At 40.6% G+C, this 18,796-nt stretch overlaps 1 protein-coding gene across 1 annotated transcript; it reads right to left on the reverse strand.

The window, feature by feature from the left end:
- Positions 1 to 744: 744 nt before the first annotated feature.
- LOC111837992 (heterogeneous nuclear ribonucleoprotein U-like protein 1) lies at positions 745 to 18,555 on the reverse strand. The gene is made up of 16 exons (XM_023800507.2): positions 18,405 to 18,555; positions 17,716 to 17,998; positions 17,180 to 17,407; positions 16,501 to 16,732; positions 16,339 to 16,412; positions 16,089 to 16,228; positions 15,901 to 16,000; positions 12,115 to 12,227; positions 11,544 to 11,807; positions 6,000 to 6,122; positions 5,784 to 5,912; positions 4,283 to 4,451; positions 3,167 to 3,436; positions 2,897 to 3,075; positions 1,879 to 2,055; positions 745 to 1,796 (listed from the first exon to the last, which is right to left on the reverse strand). The coding sequence occupies exons 2-16, from the start codon at positions 17,954 to 17,956 to the stop codon at positions 1,662 to 1,664; spliced, it is 2,574 nt and encodes an 857-aa protein (XP_023656275.1). The 5' UTR covers positions 17,957 to 17,998; positions 18,405 to 18,555; the 3' UTR covers positions 745 to 1,661.
- Between the last annotated feature and the right edge of the window lie 241 nt (positions 18,556 to 18,796).

An 18,796-nucleotide genomic window follows, 5' to 3' on the forward strand; every position in this document is an offset into this window, starting at 1 on the left:
AACCGTATGATCAAATTGAAAAATTCGAATTCGAGGCTGAAGAGGGGAATCCTAAGTATGTCATAACAAGGAATCTCGCAGAAATAGCCGATCACAGACAGCGCACTGCCCATTTGACCTTGGGGTTACCCTGTGATGCACCTATATCGCATAGCAGTGGCGATCGTAGAAAATGGCGGCCGGGATTCTCGTAGATTGTAACATACCTATATACTGTTACCACAATCGATTGTCGCACGTATCGTTTTTTAAAGTTGAATGCGTAACAGGTATAATATACCTACAAGGTTATTTCCGAAGATATTCAATAATTTGGCAAAACTTAAAAGGTCCAAGCCAGTAATTTTTCCCCATCATATTTATGTAATAGATGAAGCATGAACAACTTGATATTTCGGAGTTGCTTTCGGATCATATGTGTTTTAAGATGACTTAAGTTGTTACGTGTAATTTTAAACCCAGAATGTAAAACTAATCGAGCAAGGCTTTATTCTAAAACACGTTAAACATCACGATTAAGTGTGCAGACATTTGTGTTTAAAGGCAAGGGCGTAGTCCCCAAAATCTATTAAGGCTTCATTCATCCCTCCAATAAGCAGACCTTTGTATTTAAATTAAGTCATTCCTCCCACAAACCCTGGCCTACGCATTTTTTAAAAGTGAAGGACTTTAGTGTGCACAATGTATAAATCGGTATAAGCAGAGGATGAGCAAGAGCCTTACAGAATGACAGGAGGCAAGGGGCAGTATTCCAATTATATTCTCAAATACAAAAAGTCTGAATTTAGATTGAACATTTAACTACATACGTGCATACAATTTTACAGACATGGTATAAAATTTGTCTTTAACACACGCACAAAACTCGTTAATGACTACGAACTGGCAAAACAATCTGCAGGATAGGGGAAATTATGTTCATTTGAAAGAATTAACAGCTTTAAAATGGTACATTAATGGAAACCCACACTTCAAACACTTCAAATTTATCACAAAAATATTGATACAAGTTACACAAACATACTAAAATGTTAGCCATTCCGGACTTACATTTTAATAAAACTAAGAATTATGGATATGAAAGCAAAACATTTGAAATTTTCCCAGGTGAAAACTTATGCATATAAAAAAAAGAAAAATGCCATTTTGTCAAACATTATACTCTTTAGTAGCTGACAAAGGTAAATATTAAAACAAATGCTCTCTACATTGCTTCCATCTTGCCTAACACACGAGCAGCATATGGTCTTAAGATTACACATGCAATTGCCAGTCAAATAAAATGAGCAAAGATGCACTGTTGTAGCAACACAATCCTGTTGCTATTTTCTAATTGTGGTATTACTGCAGGGTTTTTTTTGTTTTTTAAAAGAAAAAAATGCCTAGTTTGTTATCTACAACAGGTGTGTGTTTACGCAGTTGTTTGTATACTTGAATGAAAGACCTAAAGTAGCTAAAAAGCACAGTGAGAATGGAAGGAATCAAAACTCCATTACTTTTAAGAGGGCGGGGATAAATCTGATTATAGCTTGCAAACGAAGGTGAAGGAGGCGGCGGCTGGTGGGGAACAAACACCGCAACGCAGACCACTGACGAGATTGCGAGGAAGGGATGGAACCTTTCTGCCATGTGTCAGGACAGGATGAGAAGCTGCCGCACAGCTACTGAGACCCGCCCTGTGACCCCTGGCTTCCCTGGCTGCCTTGGTTCGAGTAGCTGCCATAGTTTCCGTACTGTCCGTAGTACTGGTTCCACTGGCTCTGGTTCTGGTAATACTGCTGCCACTGCTGTGCGTACTGCAGGGGGCAGAGTGGCATTGGTCAATGCTCCGCTCGGAAAAAGGCGGCAACGGAAATGATCAAAGTGGTTCAGCCTCACCTGCTGGTACTGCTGATTGTAGTTCTGTTGCTGGCTATAGGTCTGTCCGGTGGCAGCAGGAGCTTGACTGTAGCTCTGGCTGTATCCAGGATACTGACTGTAGTTTGCATAGTTGTAACCCTGGCTGTAGTTGCCCTGATTGTAACCTTGACTGTATCCCTGGTTGTAAGACTGAGGCTGTAAAGTAAAAAATCAGAGACCGGTTTACCACACTTTGATCTGCACAACACCCTTTAAAGTCACGCCGTGATGTGCAGACATCCTGAATGGTGTGAGGGGCTTGCATTTTATTTCTTTAGCCAATCAGAGTCATCGTATGACATCACCACATTGAAAATGAAGAAATTGACCAAACTCAAGGCTTCCAGCAGAACTGTGTGGCTTAGCAGGTTCAAGCCTTATCATCATCATCATCATCATGAAATAAAGGCACACCCTTCCATTGCTCTGTCCAGCCTTTGTAGGTAAGCATACTCCTATGTTTGGTATCTATGACATGTCCCTTAACAAAAGACATACACGATAAAATGGGTACTTCAGAAATCTGTGCACCACTTAGAAAATATTGGCTTTATTAAAAATATTGTGGGCAGTGGTGGCTTAATGGTTAGGGAAGCGCACTTGTAATAGAAAGATTGCAGGTTCGAATCCAGCATGGCACCACTGAGGTTCCCTGAGCAAGGTACCGCCCCCAAGCACTGCTCCCTGGGCGCCGAATTAGCTGCCCCCTGCTATTTTACGAAATCACATATGGGTTAAATGTAGAGGACACATTTCGTTGTTGTGTTGTGGTGTGTCATCAATGACCACTGATCACTTAATTTTAATTAATTCTAATTTAATTATTGCAGTGATGACATACAATGGAGATGCTGACTCAAATTGCCCCTTGGGGACAAGTTTTTTTGATTTGATTTGATCTGACTGGTAACAGAAGGGAAACGCAAACCCCTCCCTTGTTGACACAGGGACACACAGCACTTGGCAAAATCAAGACATGCGTGATGGGCTTGTTTACCTGGGCCTGGCTGTAGGTACCGGCAGTGGTGCTGCTGCCCTTGTTGTAGGCTGCCTGGCGGCTGTGGTTGTAGCCTCCTCCGGCCTGCTGGTTCCGGTTGTAGCCACCTCGTCCCCCAGAGCCACTGTCACGGTTATTATTCCCCCAGCGGTTCTGATTGTACCCTCCACGGTTATATCCTGGGAAAGAGGAAATGGTAGAATTGGTCGCTGATTCCATCTATTACACTGAACCATGAATAGCAGGAATAGCAAACCACAACCTACTCACCGCCTCTGAATCCACCGCCTCCGGTGCCACCGCGGTTCTGGAAGCCACCGCGGCCTCCCTGGGGTCCGCTGCGGTTGTCATAGCGCTGGTACCCGCCACCTCTGCCGCGGAAGCCCCCCTGCCGGTTGTCGTAGCGCTTGTCGGGAGGAGGGGCAGCCTTGCGGCCCTCCTCATTGTACTGCTTCACCAGCTTGTCGGCATCTTCTCGCTGCAGCTCCACGAAAGCAACGTCGTCGAGAAACTCGCCGGCCTCCGGGAGCACAAAGTTGGCTACAGGAACAGAAGCAGGGTGTGTGGTGGGGGGGTGGGGGTGACGAAGTAGGGGACGAGCACAGCCGCATCGCCGGGGGACAGAGAGAGAGACAATTAGTGACTGGTAGAGGCTGCAGGAAGCCACAGAGAGAAAGAACGAAGGGAAGGGGGAACGGTGGCAGAGATGGATGTCGAGTGTGGGCTTAACAAGGTTGGAGCGAACATTACCTCAAGGGACAGAGGGAAGATTTGCTCCAGTTTCAGAAGGAAAATGAGGAAAAGGAGAGAATAAAGTAGAACAAAAAAAAATGCCAGACTTTTGGGGGAAGGGGGATGATAAAAGGAAAACAGAAAAGAATCTCTGCAAATCAAGCATTTCAATACATAGCAAAGTGAAAATTTAAGGGCAAATTCAAGGCCAGAGTGTTAAGATGTTCACATGAAGATCACATGAATCCTGAGCCCTGGTTGACCAGTTTAATTGTCATAAGAACCATATGAAAATCAGGCTGATCCCGCAAAGCCAGCAAATATGGCCAAAATCCCAAGTGATAGACAGTACAAATGGGGAAATCATTTCCGCCATCTCTCTGAGAGACAAAAATTGGATAAATTATTTCTGCTTGTTTTGCAGTGCAGCTAAAAGAAGCAAAGGGTGATGAAATGAGATACAAAAAAAGGATGAAATCTAATTCAGGAAGAAGACAGGTATACGGGCCTGAAAATCTGGCAAAGGGGAAAACTAAGGGGGGGGGGATGAGGTCTTCCAAGTTCGATTAAAAAAATAAATAAAAACAAAACAGTAAAAGCAGATCTTGTGTTTGCTGTTTTTTTTTATTTGTTTGTTTCTTATGAAATTCCTACCTTTCATTTCTAACACAGCATGATCGGGCACATCCTTCCCTTCCTCATCAGTTCGCTTTAACGTTCGCTCTTTTAAATCCTCGTCCGTGGGACAAATTACAATAGCCTTGCGTTGAAAACCTTCAAAAGGACGCATTTTTCGTCTCTGGGCTGATCCATATACATTTGTCTAGCAATGGTGACAAGAAAGAAGTAGAAGCTGTTCATTGTTTGCTTGTTTGATTTTGTTACGGCTTTGCGTTCCAGAGGAGAGAAACTGGAATCCTGCAATGATGAAAGTGAGAGAGTTTCTTGGTTGTCATTTGCCTATATTTACTGTTCTGGAACTACTGGTTGTCTCTCACAACCCCACACACTTACCTTTATGTCTGGATCGTGTGCTTCAGATACTTTTCAGAAAGAAAATTTCAGGGGCCCTTTAAATACATCAAGCTAAAATCACTCCTAGCCTGCTCTAGGCAGCCCTGTGCATATGACACTATGCTTACTCAGCCATGTATTTCCACTAAAGCAGTGGAAAGCAAATGCACATCTCTGTACTGGTTAATATATCACAATTTTGATGCAACAGTACAGGTTAAAGAATGGGAATGAATCCGTTTGAGTAACATCAAAAACATGCTTCGGCTATTTGGTTGCAAAGCAGAGAGCGCTGATTACTCAAGGTTATACAGTTCAATACTGCTTAAAGAAAGATCTACAAAGGACAAAACTATGCCTTTTCATTTTGGCAATTTACTCTTTACATACAAAAATCTCGACATTCAATATATACCTGATAATGAATTAAATTACATTTTAAACGAGTTTCTTAACACAGATTCTGGTGTTTCAAATACACGTAGCTGTCCCTATACTAAGAGGGTCCCCTTACTTACCAGTACCTACCTGCTCTTCAAAGGCACTTCAGTCCCATGGACATGAACAAACATTCACTACTTACCTGTGGGTACTCACCATTTCCAGGGTGTCCTAGGGCATGTCCAGTAGACCTTACTTACCTTATAACTCTGTGACCAACATGCCCTGGAAAGTTAAATGTTAGTTTTTTTTTTTTTTTTTACTTACCTTGAAATTTAATTCATTTAAAAATACAACATTAAAAAAGTTCCTTATGCTACATATATACTATAAAAGCTAGTTTATATCAACTTTTTCTTTTTTTTTTTACATTTAATGTAGCAACAGAAGGTGTATTTCTTACTCACCAGGCAGTGTTTACTTGTTTTCAACATCTTATTATTCACATGGACTATTTGTACAGTGTAGAAAGAGTTTTCAACAAGACATACAATAGAGCAAATACTGAAAATGACAACATTCTTTCTGTCACTTGAACAAAACAAGTTTCTTTGAAGTACATAACAGCAACATCATATTCAAGACAAAGACAAGTGTGGTGAGCTCAAAAAAAAATTAGTTAGAGGCCAGTCTTCTACACAGCAAGAACAATGCAGGTGGGGGGTGTATGTGAGCGAAGGGAAGGGTTTGGTTGCAGTACCTGATCCAGGATGTAGTTACGCTTCTTGCGAGCGGCGATCTGGATCAGTCGGTTTAGACACTGTGTGGCCTGTTGGATTAGGACGTCCCAGCGGCCCGCGTAGTTCCGCTGACGCCGAAGACCCATCACCTTTGGGGGTGGACAGGGAGGCAAGCTTGGGGTTTTGGTGCCTTTTTACCAGCCTGAATGCTACTTAACCAAGAGGTCGAAATGTACCTTCATCTTGTCCATGATGGCATTGGTGCCCAGGATATTGAACTTCTTGGCTGGGTTCTCTTCTGCATGCTTCATCGCCCAGGTGGTCTTTCCAGACGCAGGCAGGCCTACCATCATTAGTATCTGACAGAGCAGGAAATGGGTCAAGCAACCACCACACAGACATAACACAATGTCTTCTGAATCCAACATCCTAGGATGATGCTAACAATCCTAAATTAATACGATGTGGAGCAGGAAGAGCTGGAAAACCCATTTCTAAACCACAATACGTGTAAGAAAGGCAAAGTATGCTTTCAGCATCTCATGCAACCATTTATTAAACACCACCATAAGCATTTAAAATAAAAGTGGCGGCATATTTTCTGTTACACGTTAATGATACAAAAAAAGACAAAGCAAATCAATCAATCCATCCACCCATCCACAATTGTGGAAGGATCATTGAAGCCAGATTTGAAATCACGGTGACAAAGTTACCATTTTGAAATCCTACTTTTCTCCAAACATCTCAGGGCATTTAAGTGGTCGTGCACACAGAAGCATTGCTAGTTTACATTCAAACATCCAAATGCAAAAAATAAATGAAGCATTTCCTACACTTCCATGTGGAATAAACTTTTGGACAGACATTGCAGCAACCTCGTTGAACAAAGTCAAGCCACCAATATCTGCATCTCTCATAACACATCTGGCATTAACTGTGAAGCTCTCATTGTGTAGCGTTTCCATCTGTATGTGTATAGGATACCATCCGTTTGTAAGGGAAAGCAGGAGACAAATCAAACCAGGCTTTTATTTCTCCCCTAACAGCTTTTGCATCTATTAACTAATGCGTTATATACAGTGAAAACTTCGCCACAGTCTTTCTTTAAAAGTCCTGTTTAGAAATGGTTGAAGGTCTACTAAAAATATTTGGGAAAGTGAAAGGCAGTGTTTTACATCTGTAAATGCAAACCGGCCTCTTCAAACAAATATTGCAAAACAAAAATATTTTTCATCTGTGAGCCATTTGGCAATGATTTAAAATTAAACGAGACAAGTACCAATTATTCCTTGTCTCCAACTACCCTGAGAGAGATACCTGGATTGGTTTGATGTTAACTGTAAATTCTGGGAAGTCTGTGCAATGTCATGACCGAAGCTCTTGTGCTATTTACAAACTGGAAGGAATACTACTGGTTTCAGAATATTTTTGAGCCCTAATTTTAATATACAATAAAAGGTATATCAACATACATGGTATTGTGTCATCCTATATCTCATTTTGAAGAAATAGCGATATACCGTGAAAATCTGATGTACTGTCTGGCCCTAGGCAACTATAAAAGATGTGTTTGGGAGGACAAGCGAAGCCAATGCCGTTTATACCGCACAGTACTATGGAAAACAATAAGCTAATTATGACTGTCAGTTGGCCACAGCTAATTCTGTTTGAATGTCATGTCAGAAATAAGCAGTTTCTGTATTTCTTGGTTTCCCAGTAAATATCACCAACATGGAGACAGTAGTTGATAAGACCAAGACTGTTATACCAAAAATAGATATATTGCTGAAGAAACATCCAATATGCAAAAGTCATTTGTAGGGGTGTAACAATATACCCAGCCCACAAGATGAGACACGATATTGGGTTCACGAGACAATATTTGAACAATATTTTAAGGAAAACTTCAAAGAGGAAATATATTACTGGAAAGCAGCCTTTTATTTAATTAATTTGAAAGACAAAAAATGCTAAATAATGCAGATGTATGGTGAAATGTTTTAAATAATCACCATCATCATATGCAGTAAAGAACAGAACAAAAACCTAACACCATAAAATATTTCACTACAAACTCAAATGACAGGCTTCTCTTGTATTTGACTACTCAATTGAACATAAAATAGAATATAAATAAATCAATATAAATAACAAACATAAAACATTTTTTTAATGCAGTGGATTTAAGTATAGCTATGATGGTGCTGCAAATGGCTTTGCATAGTAGTAGTGTTAGCCGCTGTGTAAGGCATTATTTTCCTACAATGCTTACAGATAGTGACAGACAAAACACGAACCATCTTGCCGTTCATATTTTCTGCCGGGTACGCAAAATGCTGCCACACAAAACATTTAAAAGTGTATGGGGCATCTACTATGGTACTTTCGTCAGACACCAAAATGCTTACATCAGCTGATTTGCAGCGCCTTCACAAGACTGCTTTTCACTCTGACGAGAAATCTCGTCATGTTGTAATATCGCGAGATCTCGTGACACGAGATTTCGTTACACCCCTACTCAGACATCGGCCGATTGTGTGTACGACTGAAACAAGGATGAAACTACCCCTGCATTCTGCATATTTTTAAAATGTGCAAATAAGCACCTCTTAAGCTGTTATTCAGACATGTCGCATCGCTTTGGGCTCCTAAGTTTTTTTTTTTTTAATAATAATTCAGAGTACTGAAACTGGACCAAACCATGAACCCAAAACCAAGGTTTGTGGCAAACTGTAAATTTTGTGTACCATTGCACCCCTAATACACACAAGTTCATGTGAGGAATTCTTCCCAAAGCAGCTGTTCGTTGACTGAATACAAAATTGCCAGAAAAATCATTTTAAACAGTATGATTTAATCTGATATAATCAGTTATCAAGGATGGAACACTGACGACATTTAGCACAAAAAAAAATCTAAGCTCAACCAAGCACTGGCCAGGGAAGAAAATGTTCCCTAAGAATGTGCCAGAGGAATGTATTTAGACTAAATACAATTAACAGAATCAGGTAGTGTATCCCAACCAGGCTGTGTCCCCCGGCCTTGAGCCCTATGCTTAAAGCGATAAACTTCGCTGATTTGTCGACCACAAGCACAAGTGCCAATTTGGAAGTGGTACAGATGCGCAGGGAAAAGAGAAACAAATTCTAAGAACAAAAATGGAGCAGATACAAAAATATTTATCTCCCAGTTACATTAAATGCATTATCTTTTGCTTGTGTCTCCATATTTCTACATCAGAAAATTTTACTGATAACATATTTTGGTGAAATATCACCGGTCCTGGAGGGGAGACTTGCCAGTATTTATTAGCAGAATAATGTTATAGTTTTTTTTTTTTTATTTTGTGGAAAATATTTTTTTATTATTAAATCTGCCAGATTTCATAATAAATTATAATATGCAGCAGGCTGTATAAATAAAATATTAAAACATGCAATACAGGAATTTTTAAGCAATATGTGAAATAGTTCTTCTCATATTCTAGGACTGCACGATCGATCCCCACACTCCGCAGTAACTAAAGGTGGCAGTATCCTTCAAAGGATATATGTGTATGAGCTGTAACCGCAGCAGTATCACAGTTCCAGTGCATCGCCTGAGCAGGGTGCCCGAGATGGACTTTTTCATTTGCTCTGATCCCACCCGCTGTTCACAATTGGCTGACAAGATGATGTCGCAGGGTTGATCAACAGGACTAATTATGCAGTTAGTGGCAGCCTTTGCCCAGCACCACATTTTAAATAGTCAAACCTCGGATTGCAAGTAACTTGGTTTGCAAGTTTTGCAAGACGAGCAAAAATTTAAAATAAATTTTAACTTGATAAATGAGTGAGGTCTTACAATAGGAGTATTATGTATACGCTTTGTCTGCCGAGCGTCACGTGATCATAACTGAGCCGATGGTTCTTCGCTCTCGCTCGCTGTGGGATTGTTGGTAATAGTTTCCCATGCTTGGTCTCAGTCAGCATGCGTCACTTGTATAGTCAAAATTTAGTAGAAAAGCACCACCCGAATAAGGGCGTAGCAGTGCGAGCGATGAATCTGTTTAACGACAATGCAATGTCACATTTCTGAGTAGTCAAAAACGAGGCAGAAGTGGCTGTCATTGGATAGGTTCCTTGTTAAAGTTGCACAAAAAGAAAAAGATTCCAGTGAGCCAACAGATAGCAGTGATTCCGTTAGTTATAGTGAAAGTCTACAAAATAACCCTCCTCTTCTCCTCTCTCGTCTCCCTCACACCATCCATGATTCTTTTCAAAGGTAAAGTGAAGGTTAATTTGTTTTATGTATTTTTACTTTATATTTTGTATTAATCATTTTTATATGAATATTTTTGGGTTGTGGAACGAATCATCTAAGTTTCCATTATTTTTAATGGGAAAATTCGCTTTGATATACAAGTGCTTTAGATTATGACCACATTTCCGGAACGAATTATGCTCACAATCCGAGGTTTTACTGTATTGTAAATCAATGTGTATTCATGCATTTCTATTCATAGTAAATGCTGTTACCGTGTAGTTTTTACCGTGGAATGCTCATTCCCCAAGTGTGTAACCGCGAGTGTTGTGTAAATTATCGGCTTCAATGTTTGTGCTGCTTATAGCAGTAGACCAATATTGGCTGTTATAAAGAGAGCAGCTTCCATTTTAAAAGAGCCTTCCTCTCCTTTATTAAAATGACTCACGCATTCACCACAATATGTTACTTTGAGTTCTGTATGTGGGACCGCTGTATCGAAAACATTCTGCGCCCTCTGGGGCTGTGGCATGACAAGGCGGCAGCATCATTTTAGGTACGCAACAGATTGTTCTCTCCAACGTGTTTGATTTTGCTTTGTCTGGATGTTATTTGAAGTATATGGATACCTTGACAACTAACAGAACAACATGTTCATCCTCCATTGTTTTGGGGTAGGGGAGTAGTTTCGTCATATGTAAAATTTGCACGTGAAGTTTAACCTACAAACATTTTGGATCTCCCTTGCTTATTCAGCATAAAGATCTCAGTTCCTGTTTGTGACGGGAAAGCAACACACTAAAGTGGCTAGGAACTACAAAGATTCCTGGCTGAGACAGTGCTGACCAGGCTCTTGAACTTCAGTAGGAAAGTGCTTAAGAACAAGTTTAAGAAGTTCAACAAAGTAACAGTGACCAATAGTAGAAAACTATATTTTTGGAATGGGGGGAGGTAACTAAGTTGCATCCATCAAATTAACTGACTATCCTTCAACGGGGCAGCAAAATGAAAGAGACTGCCATAGCTTAAACAAACTATATTGGCACTCATTTAACAGCGAAGGTTCAGAATATGAAAAAAATTCTGTCACTATTGTAGCTCATCTCTGAACTAGATTTTTAAACTACATTTCAAGCTCCCAGATAACATTTACATCATTACCTGGTTGCCTAGCATTCTATAGATAACACAATACATTAATCAACACTGAGATAGCGTAGAATGGGTCACTGGTCAAAGTTTAACAGTTGTATATCCTTGACAGTCTATTACAGACTGAAACAGACATTACTAATCATACTGATGTGTTCCCATGGCCTAATTGGATCAACAGATTCAAGTCTAAATCACAATTTGGAACCAAAGAGAATCTCATCGGTACTTATGTCTACACGTGTCAATGACCCTCTGTGTAGATACCTGAACATCCAACCTCTCAAAAAAAAAAAAAAAAAAAAAAAAAAAACACATTACACAAGTATAATGTATTCTGCAAGCTATGTAAAATGCTTGGTTTGTATAAAGACACCACTTACCTCACATTCAGCTTTGCAGGAAGGTCCCACGGTGCCTCTGGCCCTGTCCTCTACTGGAACATTCTGGATAAAGGTGTATCCCTCTGGTTGAGGGAAGAAAGATTCTTTCTGGCCAAAGTTGAACTCCACTGCACAGTTCTTGACCAGAACGTGCGGTAAGAGAGGTCGGCCAGCCAGCTCTTCTCTCTTGATGCAGTATGCTGTCTCCAGCCATTTCCCATTCTTTGAAAAACATATCTCGATATCTTCTCCACTTTCAAAGTCCTGTCGGTGACAGTGCATGGGGGGGTTAATAAATTTGACCATATAAAGAGGGGCATGACAGATCATTGATTGGTTTTATTCTTGCCAATATCTGCTTTTTGTGACTTTGAAATTCTAGGACTCCAGGGGAACATTTTGTAACCAATAGACAAGAAAAATGCTAAAACAGACTACAAAACCGGACAATGTCCCCCAGACATGACAAAGCAGCGCATTTTATACCTCAGTACAACGTAACAACCATGTCAATGTGGACGTTGTCCAGATCCATGAAGTAACCACACAAACCTTCACTGTAAACACTTACTATGTAACAACCAAGGACGTCATTTTCTCCAAACCTTTCGCCGTAATCTTCAAACTTGCAGTCCATGGATTTCTTGCCTGTTCCTCCATATCCAAAAGAGAAAGGCTCCTCACCTAACATAGGAAAATAAATTCAGTTGTTTAGCATCATACATACAAAATAATCCTTATAGCCAGATATCAGCATCTTGTAAATGTCTTTATAGTAAAAAATTTTCCTCCCACTTTGAAGTGGTTTAACATGACACAATATTACAATTAAAAGTTAACAAGTACAAAAAGAAATTCATCCAAACTCCTAATACTGACTTATATTCAAACACTCTATTTATAGACTGCATGTTAGTACACATTTTGCAGGAGAAACAAAATTTTAATAAGAAAAATCTGTAAATACATCTTTATATAGACTGTAAATTATATCAACTGGAAATTTGCAAAATTGCGGGTTAACCTATAACAGGGGAACTTAAATGTAGCTGGAAAAAATATATATTGATGGTACTAATAGTGATATCATTGTGTAACCAAGTGCCTGTGAGTAATTGTGTGTGCACAAACACACCCCAAAATAAGCATCCGCATCAAAACATGCTTCTTATAAGCTATATTCTATGTTGCATTATTCATACGATTTACTTTTCATACGTATCTGACAGCGCATGGGGAGTTCCACAGAGTTCAACATTTCCAAGATTCCACAGCTTAAATTCCCATTCAAAGTTTCTGGAAAGTTTACAGTTATTTTCTGCCCCTTTGCAACCCTTCTTCCCATGGAAAGTTTCTGGAAAGTTTTTCTGGAAATTTCCCAAAAATCTTCCACCCTTTTGCAACCCCCACCCCCTAGGAAAAAACTGTCCAACAGCAAAAAAGCGCTTCATAATGTTTGTGAAGAGGCACATGGTGAAGTTATTTTAAAGAGATGCTAGTATAAGTCAGCGTAATGTGTCAGGTGTAATGTGAAGACTATGCTAGAAAAAAAAATTGGATCTTAACAGGTCAACAGACAGTAGTAGTATTTTCTTTAAATGCTAGGCTAGCTTTATTCACATTGCATGCAAAGGGAGTCACACCTATGACTTCTCTCAGCGTAGCTCAAATCCACTGAGTGGTTGCAGGCTATTTGCATGTTTTTAATGACATGACACATCCATACATTACACTTTGATTGGTCAAGAATGATCTCACCCACATTCCCCAACTTGTTTTTCCCTTACCAACTACACTTGTTTACTTAAGCTCATGTACGAGTGGCACCCCAACTAGACCAGTACTTTCCTAAGGTGGCCATAAACCTCCTGACTATTTGAATGCTTCCCAATTCTTCAAAGAACAGAATTTTTTGCAGCACATCGGTCTTAGACCAGGGATGTTCTCTTTAGGTCGATCCTGCCCTTCTATCAACCCCCTTTTCTTCTCTTTTCCACACTCAATTTAGCAAGCTGGCTAGACTGTATGCCCACTTCACCAACATCCAATGTTCTTGCCTGAGCGTCTCTATACATTTTCATTGGCTAATATCTCTCAATGTTAGTAAACCAAGCAAAATTATGACATATGCATGCACGCATGCAGGTGGGTATACATTTCATTAGTCTATTAATGAATGATAAGGTCACATCACTTTCCTGCATTCCTTCAAATTCTTCTTCCATAAGACACATAGGCAAGCGTTTTCAGTGTCTACACCTAAAGCCCGGTACCTCCTTCTGAGCATGCAGACATGTACGTACGCTTATTACACGATTCACATAAATCAAATGAAAATGTAAGACTTTGTCACTGTTGTGTCAAACTCAGACAACATGCATACATGTTGCTCTAAGCCACCTAACCTGTAGGGGGTAGAGAGGAAAAACCTGTGTTCATCGTCAAACCTAAAGTTGAGTCAGTGTTTCCAGGGGGACCCATATACCTGTGCACCATTGACGAAAGGTTTGGAAGGAGGCTTCACTGGGATCTCAATGAGCAAAAGAACACTCTGCTCACGGTCAAAGACACTGGAGATGCAATTGGTAGGGAGATGGGCTTTTAAAATGTATTAAGTTTGGAATGCACAAGTGACTTGTTCATGGAGAAGTACATGGTGAAGTAGAGGACTGTGTAAGGTGTTTAAAGGTGTTACGTTGTAAGCATTTACTGAGTCTTAAAAGAAGCCATCGTTTATGTTTAGAAGCTATGGTTTATGGTGGTGGAATAAAAGAAGCTATCATTTAAGTTTGAATCTACTGTTTGTATAGTTCATTTAAGTATAGTTAGTTTAGCTCATCTGAAGTGGCATTGTAAGTTTGCATACTCATTTAAATGAAGCAGCATTATATGGTGTGTGACTCATGTACTTATGTTAGCTTGATGTGTTTTCCTAATTTCATAAACCTTTAGCCTTTTGTGTCATAGTGATGACTGGGATATTTATAAATAAAATGAGATGTTTAGTTTAGTTTAAATAATGTTTTAGTTTAGAAGCGTTTGTTTATTGTTTGTTTCTGGTGTTTATCCTTAAAGGTTATCAACCTAATTGGGTATCGACCTAATATTGCTTCTAAATAAGGAAGACCATAATTGAGTGAGTTGTCCCTTGCGTCCTTCAGTCTTTGACTGGCCGCTTTCAAGTTTGGGCAAGAGCTCAGATGTCAAAACCCACCATAACTTGACAGTCACTGTGCAGCCACCAACTATGTTAGTCTTCATTCATCACACACGTATATTTATAAATATTGTCCAATCGCCCTCCTCTATATATTCTGCAGGGCCATCGTTATTCACCCAATAAAAAAAAAAATATTGCGTGCAGAGCACCTGAGTAGGGTTGCAAAATTCTGGATAAATTTTTTAACACTCAGAATCAAGACCACAATTATTTTTATGATGATTCTTGAGCAATATATACATTTCTTTATACATTATTGTTATTATAAGCGAATAAAGCTGATTCTGATTATTTTCCATTACATATTGTCTTTATGAAGATGGAACAAATAATATGCAGTAATACAAGATATATACTGGAATTGCCATCCAATATTTAAATTTGATCAATATTCAAGTTACCAGAATCAGAACAAGAAACACAACTACTGAAAAAATGGTAATGACTGTACTGGACGATCAGTCATTTTCCCTAAAAGGAGGAGGGTTTCGTTGGCTCACCTGCCACATATAAGAGGTCTCAAAGTATGGATCCGCAACATGTTTATAATCCATATGCAATCTTTAGTTTTCCACAGAATAAAAAGTTATTCCATTAATCTGCAACTGCAAATACGGCAAGTTTCACTGGTTCTTCTGAACAACAACAACAACAAAAAAAAAAGTGCAACTCAGTTTTCCTTATTGTGCTGCACTATAACTTACAGTGCTACAGTATATTCAAACCAGTCTTGAGTGAATTTAATAGTACAGGTTGCGTTTCATAGGATAAATATTTCAATGTATAGTATTTTTGCTTAAGTACTTTTAAATTCTGGTATTTTTTACTCTTACATGAGTAGTATTTTACTGGATGACTAACTTGAATAACATTTTGATGTGGTATCGGTACTTTTAAGTATGAAAATTGAGTACTTTTTCCACCACTATTTAGAATGTCTGCATTGTGCGGGCTTGACTGCAGAAGAATGAACTGTTCCATATGTTACGTGTACGGATGTGCAAACGCACTGTCCACATGCAGAGAAGTATACTCTGGCCTTCAGGGCCCAGAAGAAGGCCCTTAAGGCCAACCATTATATAAGCAGGCCCCAGGACCAGTTCTCTGCACAAACTTTCAATTGAAAGTTCTTCTTACCCAGTTGCGTGCTGCAGGAATCCAGGGACCAGCCAACTCTCACGACATGTGGGTCAGGCTCACTGCTGGGCAGGTGCTTTACCGAGATCTCCTCATTAATCTGAAAAGAGGACAGTTACTTCGGCTTAAACACATGGGCCATGAATTCACAACTCTATTCAGCTAATATTGCACTTATTGTAGCCTACCTTGACCTCATAGCAGACACGGCCTTTGGCGACGCCATAAGAGGCCCGGGCGCCCGACCACAGATAGGCGAAGCCCTCGATAGTGAGGGGGTAGCCACTGTACCGGTCGCGAGACACCTTGAAGTGCAGGTCACAATTGTCTGCCAGACCGAGAGAAAAGCCTTACTGTAACCCAGCACTCATTCAGTGGCGTTTAAAAAACTGCTATATGGTAATCCAGGACAAACAGAAACAAAGCCGTCTAACTCACAGGTGTCAATGGCCACCAGAGTGTCATCAAAGTCTTCCTCTTCCTCCTCTGCTGGGGGCTGGGGTGAGCGTGACCTGTCGAGGACAGCATGCAGGATATTTAACACACACCAAAAAAAAAAAAAACCTAGCTAAAGGAAACAAAAACCATGGCATTAATTACCTCTTATCTTCACGAAGTTCATAGTAACTGAATCCTCGGCCTTCGTCGTAGGGTCTCTTACGGCCATAAGGCATGTGCCTGTCATCCATCTTAACCTGCACACCCTCCTGGGTCTCCCACTTATCTGTCAGCTCTGGCTGCAGGTGCTGCTGCTCCTCTGGAATCTTATAATGATCTTCGTATTGCTGTGCTTCCTCGTCAGCCTTCATCTCCTCCTTCACCTCAAACTCTTCTGCACAGGATTATGAGACACTGCTTTACATACATCAACAGAATGAACTTCTGCAAACAATTAAAGGACTGATGCTATTGTTGAGATTTCGGCCCCTTTAAAAAGTGACTTTTGAGTACAGTAATAAACATTACCACTCCTGTAGTTTAATGTTAAAAAGGTACAACCGAAAGGAATAATTACTGAAGTTTAAATGAGCCACAAAAGGTACTTTCAGATCTATATCACCATCAGACGGTATGTCTTTTTAGACTTGAAGGTGAAATGTGTAGCATACCAGAGTCAAATGCAAAATATCTACCATGAAATCAATAAATCATTATGGCTCAGCCCTCATTGATAAGAGGTCACATTTACTGACACAGAGACCCCCACCCCCCTGCAAATTAGAATAACATCCAAGCCATACCCAGACAGGCACCCCTTTTCATATTAATTGTGTCCCACCTGCTTTAACTTCTGGTTGTACGTGTTCCACAAACTCTTGACCTTCTGGTTCTTGCGGCTCAGGCTCGTAATCCTGCTTCAAGTTGGATTCGTTCAAATCTTCCGAAGTAAAGTCAGTCCCGATCCCAAAGCCCATCTCAGAGGCTTCCACTTCAGGCATGCCTCCCTGCTCCCCGTTCTCTTCCTCCGCTGGCTCTTGATCGTCTTCGTCACCTTCATCTCCTTCACCTACGTAGGAGAATGGCTCTTTTTATACAGAAAGAACAGTCCTGAATAACTACACCGTTGCAGTCCTACCTCAAATTTATGGGCATAAAGCTTGACCACTGCTCGGGGCATTTCACGAGTTCCCTGGATGATTCCTTAAAACTGTTTGCCGACAACTGCAAAAAGTGCGCAAGGCAGGCAACTATTTTTATAAATCGTTAATTTACTTTGGATGGGAGCGATAGATGGAGGCTCCATGGATCAATAGAAAAGCTTGATCAAAAATTAAAATGACAGTTAAGACATGTAATATTAGTGATTTACGATACCTTCGTCCTGGTACCCCTCGCCGGCTCCGTCTCCGTCTCCGTGCTCAGCCTCCTCGCCGCCCACACACGCTTCATCCATTGGTCCCGGCGGCCCGCCCCCCTCTCCCGTGGCCTCGGCCTCGAGTGCCGCCTGCAGCCTGTCGACGAGATCCGCTTTCAAGCCGCGGGTGTCCAGGCCTCGCCGCTGGAGTTCCTCTTTGAGCTCGTTGACCTTTAATTTCTTCACATTTACTCCACTCATGATTTAGCCAAAATCGTGAAAACGGCCTCTCTCCCAAAAACACTGCAAGGAAATTTTTTTAAACAAAAACACAGAAATATAAATAAAAGCGCGGCCACCGGAATCATCAATAAACCAGTTACCGACATATATCGTCAATGGGAGTGCATATAATCCAGCGCTGTAATCGGTTCGTTTACCCAAGATAAACTATTTTTGCACAATCGGCTGAAAGGCAGTTTTTAAATAGCTTGATCGATCGGGCCAGAAATGAATGGCTGAGCCGCACTTTATGACATTAAAGCAGGAACTGTTACTGCAGCTGCAGGCCAGCTAGCAGTTCAGCTATCATTCACAGAAGCGCCACCACGTATGCAAATACAGCCCCCATACACGATACGCTCGTCGATCGGCGCTACGGTGCATAATGCATTGCAATACACATAAAAAGCTGCACAAAACACCAGACCTGTTTGGTTTATTCCCACCACGCAAACTCCCTCGCTTTGCTTGGCAGTATTAGCTCCACAAAATGGACGATAACCCCTCCTTCCTTCCCCGACCATTACACAATTGTTGCTTGTACTTCGGCCCCTCTCATTGGACAGTAACGCTGTCTACTCTGGCTTCGAGCAGGGAAATACAACCAATTACTTCTCCGTACGAAATTGCGTCACCCTCAGAGTAAACATAACAGTAACTTCCAGTTTCCGTTCAACAGAGAGAAAAAAGCCGTTTCAGTTGTCCCTTCCGTGCACTCTTTTTGATTAAAGCAAAATTAGCGGAGGATGCGAACTATTCTGTAGCACTATGTTATGTAATCTGAATCAGAAATATATTTTTTTATGTCAAAAAAGGTAG

Source organism: Paramormyrops kingsleyae, chromosome 18, assembly GCF_048594095.1.
Source record: "Paramormyrops kingsleyae isolate MSU_618 chromosome 18, PKINGS_0.4, whole genome shotgun sequence".
Classification (NCBI taxonomy): domain Eukaryota; kingdom Metazoa; phylum Chordata; class Actinopteri; order Osteoglossiformes; family Mormyridae; genus Paramormyrops; species Paramormyrops kingsleyae.

Bases quoted from the DNA above. Each gene is read 5' to 3' on its own strand.
- LOC111837992 (XM_023800507.2), bottom strand. From the start codon at position 17,956: ATGAGTGGAGTAAATGTGAAGAAATTAAAGGTCAACGAGCTCAAAGAG. The intron at 11,808-12,114 runs GTAAGTGTTTAC...TGTCACCGACAG, and splicing joins ACGTCCTTGGTTGTTACATA to GACTTTGAAAGTGGAGAAGA. The intron at 3,076-3,166 runs GTGAGTAGGTTG...CCTCTTTCCCAG, and splicing joins AGGCGGTGGATTCAGAGGCG to GATATAACCGTGGAGGGTAC.